This window comes from Tuber melanosporum, assembly GCF_000151645.1.
Source record: "Tuber melanosporum whole genome shotgun sequence assembly, scaffold_60, strain Mel28".
NCBI lineage: Eukaryota > Fungi > Ascomycota > Pezizomycetes > Pezizales > Tuberaceae > Tuber > Tuber melanosporum.
Genome location: NW_003299107.1, coordinates 559,274 through 565,523, shown reverse-complemented (window position 1 = coordinate 565,523; position 6,250 = coordinate 559,274). Strand labels below are relative to the sequence as shown.

The 6,250-nt window shown below is 48.2% G+C and overlaps 2 protein-coding genes; one reads left to right on the top strand and one right to left on the bottom strand.

The window, feature by feature from the left end:
* Positions 1-1,000: 1,000 nt before the first annotated feature.
* GSTUM_00009823001 (uncharacterized protein) lies at positions 1,001-4,854 on the top strand (the record flags this gene model as incomplete). XM_002840935.2 has 3 exons in its annotated part: positions 1,001-1,381; positions 1,448-2,461; positions 2,517-4,854. Exons 1-3 carry the CDS (start codon positions 1,140-1,142, stop codon positions 4,852-4,854), a joined length of 3,594 nt encoding a protein of 1,197 aa, XP_002840981.1. The 5' UTR covers positions 1,001-1,139.
* A 298-nt stretch (positions 4,855-5,152) lies between these two features.
* Positions 5,153-5,483, bottom strand: GSTUM_00009822001 (uncharacterized protein; the record flags this gene model as incomplete). The annotated part of the gene is made up of 2 exons (XM_002840934.1): positions 5,153-5,317; positions 5,388-5,483. The coding sequence occupies 2 exons, from the start codon at positions 5,481-5,483 to the stop codon at positions 5,153-5,155; spliced, it is 261 nt and encodes an 86-aa protein (XP_002840980.1).
* Between the last annotated feature and the right edge of the window lie 767 nt (positions 5,484-6,250).

Genomic DNA, 6,250 nt, shown 5'->3' with positions numbered 1-6,250 from the left:
TGATAGAATATTACCTAAAAGGCTAATATTTGTCATGGAAAAAATACTAGCAATAACATTTCTTATAAAGCTAGTTTTAAGCTTAAAATACTAAGAAAAAGACCTTTTTGGAGGAAAGGACAGAAGGTGAAGATAAAGGTATTTGTTAAGCAGAGAAGCAATTAGACAAGAGCTTGAAAGTATGTAGATATTATTGATGAGTCCACTATTGAGTATGATCTAAATTCAGTAGAAAGAAAGGTCAGACTTACAGGGGGTGATAAGCAGGAGGAAAGAAACTTAAAGCCAAATTTTAAGTCAGAAAGGACTAATATTGGGATCTATGGTGCAATGAGGCATGGAAGAAAGACTGAGTTAATTCTTGTCAGGAGAAGGAGTAAGGAAGAAAGTACCAGTAAATTGGACAGGCTTGGTATAAATGCACATCAGTATGCTACTGAAATTCACCAGCAATACCTTATTCCCTTCATAGAAGAGCTAAATAGATTCTCAGGAACTATTTATATGGCGGCTGATAATACATTCTGGTATAATGTGTTGGAAAACAAAAAATTGCAGAAGGTTTGTGGATATTAAAGACTATCTTGGCCTCCCAACTCCCCAGATCTGAATCCTATTGAGAATGCCTGATCTCTTCTCAAAAAGATCCTCAGAAAGTGATTCTCCAAGTTGGAAAGAAGGCCAATATAGTGCAGTTGAATTATTTCAGGCAGCCATGGAGGAGTGGGAGCATATTCCCCAAGAGACAATTAATAGATGGATTAAAAGGATGCCTGAGAGAGTTCAGGCTGTACTGGATACCGATGGAAGCAATACATCATGGTAAAATATTTAAAATTTTCTACTACATCTCTTCCACTATCTATTCTATAATTGAGTTGTTGTGATCTTTTCCAAATTTTCAAGTTTGTTGGGGTGGTGTAGTCGCGCGCGGGGGTACGGAAACTTATTAGACATGAGTGTACCGTAATTTACCTGTCTTGCCCTCCACAACGGTACGCACGGGCCGTCTCTCCATCCACCTAATCTAATTTCGAGCTAACACACTGAGCACCCCAAGGGGGAAGAAAGCTTTGGGTCCCCCCACACACAACAAACATCATCAAAACAAACATTGTATCTACGGATAGAGCCCAAATATGAGACTCCGCCTGTTCATCCAGCGGAATCGCCTCCCATCAACAAAGATATGGTGGGACACGTCCTCCTTTGAACCCGGCGACGACCACAACGTCAGCACACTCCTATCGCGGGTGACTCAGATTGTGCCGATGGAGTCGGGGGGTTGGGGATTGGAGGATTATGCGGTTGAAGTGGATGGCTTTGAGGTCTTGCATTTTCAGGAGGTGGCGAGAGTTATCCGGGAAGGGGATCAGGTTGTGTATGTGCTCCCTATCCGACATTGTTTAAACATTTTTTTGCGATTTGTTACTAATTTGATGCGCAGTATTCGCCCATTGACAACAACAGAGATTCGACAGAGAAGCGCTAGTGGGCGACGACAGATTAGTACTTCTGGGCGGAAACTGCTGGATGGGACACCGTTTGGGAGACCGATGGTTACAACTAGGCCTGCCCCTGACAGGCCTAGGCTTTCGATCCCGCCTATGAAGAGGGCGAAGACTGGCTGCGATGTTGACTATTCTACGCTTGTACAGGTTGGGAGTGACCACGAAGACGAGAGTTATGAGGAATGCGATGAAGAACAAGATGTCTCTGAAATAGGCGACGGCGACGACGGTGAGGCTGTTGGAGCTAATATGGTGGCTGAAGTTGAAGCCTGTGCGGAATTAGATGAAGCAGAAGAATCTGGTGAGGAGGGAGAAGATGATATTGACGGAGCGGATTTTGAGGAACTCTCTCGAGACTATGAGAACCCCCTCATGGATTACTTCGATTGCGATGAAGTTGCATCCTCCCAGGTTACTTTCTTCGAGCATCCATCTCAATTGAAAGCGATTTGCGGGGCTCGAGATACTCAATCTTTGCAAGGACAAAATGGAAGCCTAGGAGAGGATAAATCCGACGATGGCGATAGTTACACCGATAGCGATAGCTCTCAGTATCGGGATAGTGATCTGTCTGACGTGGATGATAGTTCCGACAAATTTGTATGCGGTGATGAAAGCATGGAGGTGGGTATTGTGGGTCGGACGGGCAACCTTTTCCTCCCGGACTATTTTCATTCGGCTGCAAGTGCGGCCGGTGGTGCTGTTGATTCACCAACGTTGCCTCAACTTTATCAATCCGAGGACACGTCAGAAGAAGCGGGGGGAGATGAGAGGGAGCGCGAATTAGAGCATCCTAATCTCAGCAAACCTTCCGTGCCTGCCGGACCGGAATTAGATGAAGATTCTCGTAGTAGCTCAGAGGATTCATATAGTTCTTCCGATTCAGAGGAATCTGGTGAATCTGAGAAAGGAGCAGTACCAAAAGACAAGAGGTGTGTTAAGAGTGCTAGGTAAATACCCCCCCCTAAGAGTATTTGAGTCTCCGCTAAATCTATCCCTCAAAAGCCAAAGCAAGGCCCCGAGTACTTCACAGGTACCTCTGCCCTCCAGGGTGACATCGTTTCCAATTGAGCAATCCAAAAAACTTGCCGTTGCCCCAGGGACTCTACCGCATCAAGGGAATCCCGGAACCAAAGCGAGGAATGAGCGCAAGAGGCAGAGACGTAAGAACAGGCGTTTGCTCGCTGAGCTTGTTAATACTGGCCTTTTACCAAAAGAATCTACCATTGATGATTTGAAGACACATCGGGACAAACATCTTAAAAATGCAGATGAGCAATTGAGGCACAACAATGAGCACCCTCTCGAAGGTAGTGGTGAAAAGCAAACTATTTTTGATCTATCAGAAGAACGAGTTGCCGAGGAGCCCACCCGAGATCTCGCTGGCCATGCTTTACAGAAGGCTCGGCAGGCGCAGCAGTCAGATGACTTACTGTGCAAGGGGGCCAGGGGCAAGAGCTGGCGCAGAAGAGGTAGGAGGGCTTTTCTCAAAGCTAAGAAGAGGGAGAGCATTCCTGCAGATTGGGATTTCAGCCGGTGGTTGACGGAACGTGAAAAAAAAGTAGGGGTGGAAGACCAACCTAATAACATTGACGTTGGGGAGGATGCGGATGGCGATGTGTCTATAGTATCCATTGGCAAGCCTGCAACGCTAAGTTCCAAGACACCCTCCAAACAAATCGGGATTAGTCTCTCACACGATCGGCCTCCTCCTCCACCTCCACATCAGGATCCCCTCATCTCTGCTCAAGAGAGTAGTCGCCCACAAGGTCCACGCAAAATTATCTATGATAAAGATGGGGCCCCTAATCCAGTCTATGCGGGATTTGATGAGCAACGATACGGAGTAGAAGACCCAGAGGCATGGCGGCGCAAGATCGTGTTGAGCGCTGTGGAATGTGAGCAAGAGGGGGTAGAGATCCCAGCTCCTGGGTTCCCATTCAAGCAACCGACTTACCAACCAGGCTTTCGATGGGAGGCTAGTGGGAACAATAAGAGGAAGAGAAGCAGTAGCGTGAAGAAGGGAAAGCGGGGACAGCGAGGTAAGGAGAACTTCAGTTTTGATTATGGCTGTCGAGGCTACCAAGATCTTGGATATGGAGACTGGGATGGCCAAGATTACTATGACGACAGGACTGTGGCTCCCACCCCTGCGGAGGGCAAAGCTACAGACGGGGCCGAGGTTGACCTAGTTGATGATCTCCCACCACTGCCAGAGAATGTTGCGTCATTATATCCACTCACGAAATCAGTTCTTCCTGGCACTATTGTCGCATTTAAACAATTGATGTTGACTGAAGATTACACCCCAATCATAGCGGATTATCGGACTGCTATTGTGCAAGCTGTGCATGTGCAGGAAAAAGATGGACCAGCTTTAGAGCTGCGGTTGGCGGTAAGGGATAGACCAAAGCGCCGGATTGATCCCGAAACTGGCGAGAGAATTCTGCGCAAGTTTGAGATGCTAGGTGATGAGAATGAGGAGGAGGGGTTTCTTAGTTTGATGTTTGGGCAGTTGTTGGAAGCCAAAGTCGTCAAGCTCCCGGTGGGCGCAGGCCCCGGTCAGAGTGTGGATGGTGATGCAGGTGGGGGTATTGGTGAAGGTGGAGGCACGCAAGAGGGCAGTCCAGGTGATCAGAGAAACGATGGCAATGTAAACCACGATATGTCTGAAGCGACCGATAGCTACCCTCATAATATTCAGGTGAACGCTACTCTCTCCGATGGACTTGCGCCACCTCCGGAAGAGGGATCTCAAGACCAAGAGCAGGACCTCGAACTCGAACTAGGGCCAGAGATGCAAGCCGCTCAACCGCAAGAGAGCTTAAAATCTCCCAGTCCAGTTGACGGTATTCTCGGCACCGGGGTGCCGTTGTCTAGTGCACCGACATCACAAGCTGAAGCTTCTGTTCCGCCTGCTGTTGACAACGAGGACAGTGACCCATCCTACGAGCCAGATTCGGTCAGTGACTCAGACGGCCTAGAAACTCTTGAGAGCATGTTCGCCTCCTCGCAGAGGATTAAGCCGGAGCCTTCCAGCCAGAGGTCCCCCGTCTTACCACCACTACCAGTATTCTCGCCTTCGGGTACAGGTGTCGAGGAGGACGACGAGCAGTCCCAGAGACAGATACAAGAGGAAGCAACAAACGAGAAGCGTACGGCCCTCGAAGCAACTAGGAGGACAAAGGCCTCAAATAGTGCTAAGATCACCAATTCCGGGGTGCAAATTATTGACCTGACGGAGACAAGCGACCCAATTGTCATGCATGATGATCCTAGAACGGACGAGGGCGGTCGCAGTAGTGAGGTTAGGGGGAAGCAATGGCGGGCAGTCAAGGGATAAATTTAAGTTCTGGTTCTGATACTTGTTTTTCCCGCGATTTTATTTTACTTTTATTCCTATATCCATTTCAACTCCGCTTAAATACATCCATCTACTTTGCCAGGTCCCGTTTCGGCGTTTGCGCCCAAATTATCGTGCTATACCTTAGTGATCCATCTTTCCTGTACTTGAACTTTTGTTGGGAGTTGGGGGAAGTGATTGGGGGTGCGTGGGAGTAGTGCAGTGTATCATGGCCGGAACAAGGTCTGTAATATTGTACTGTACAAGTATCGTCCAGTCTATTCGCGACCCATTATTATCACCCCTTACCCTCACCGCCAGTACCCGGGGCCTCATTAACGGAGGAGACACTCTGCGACTTCTGATACTCCTTCTCCAACTCCCGTTGCATCTCGAAATCCAATTGCCTCTCACGCTTTATTCGCGTGCGCTCCTCGTCGCGGATGACGCCGGCGTGCATTGCCTACGCTCCCCATTCCTTTTGGTTAGTACTGGCGCAGGTGAATTGGGGGGGCGCAATTGGGGGGACAAACAGCTTTTTCAGCGCGCTGGAAGTAGTGCACGAACCAGATTACTCCGCCACAGAGGAGTGAGGTTGTCGCGAGAGTTGCTTTGGCTGCGCGGGACATCTCTGTTGAATGGCGGCTGAGGATGAGATGATCGAGGAAGGATTAAGCTTACCGATGGACTAGAAGGGATGGACAAGAAACGCAGGTCTTGGCTTTTGTAGCTTCTCCATCCACAAGTTCCACTAAATAGTCTACCGTATATATATCTGTACGAAAACAATTCCCGTATCACAACGATCTTGATTGGCCAAGTGATGAAAATTTCCTAATAACTGTGACCTGATTAACACAGAGCACAAGTCTTTACTACATTATAGGTCGTACTTTCTATCAAGTCAAATACAGTCACACCCCGCCGTCCCGGATCTCAATCACCCGAATACTCGCTTTCCCGTATGAATCTCTGCGACTTCTCTTGTCCGGGATCACCCGCCGTGCCGGAAATATTCTACAGATTTTGGTCATGCGGGGTAGTGGGGTACGATACGACCGCGTACTAGGGCTACTCGGACGGCTCAAATACCTTGTTTTAAGCGATTAAACTACTCGAGTATACCTCTCACTGAGGCACACCCCTCTCGTGCTTCTCTCGGAGTGTCCACTCCGAAGGTACCGATATACCTACTTATCCTGGGCTCCCCATATCTTGCCCTCAATGCATATTTTAAGAGTTGGGGACACGGTTTCTACTCCCTTGAATTCTGGAACTTATCCAAGGTTCATCATATTTGAGGCGGCAGATGATGCACAAAAACTAATTCTGGAGAGAAAAAGGGATATTGACGAGCCCAGAACTTCCAGATTCCTACACGACTAATTCCGTCCAT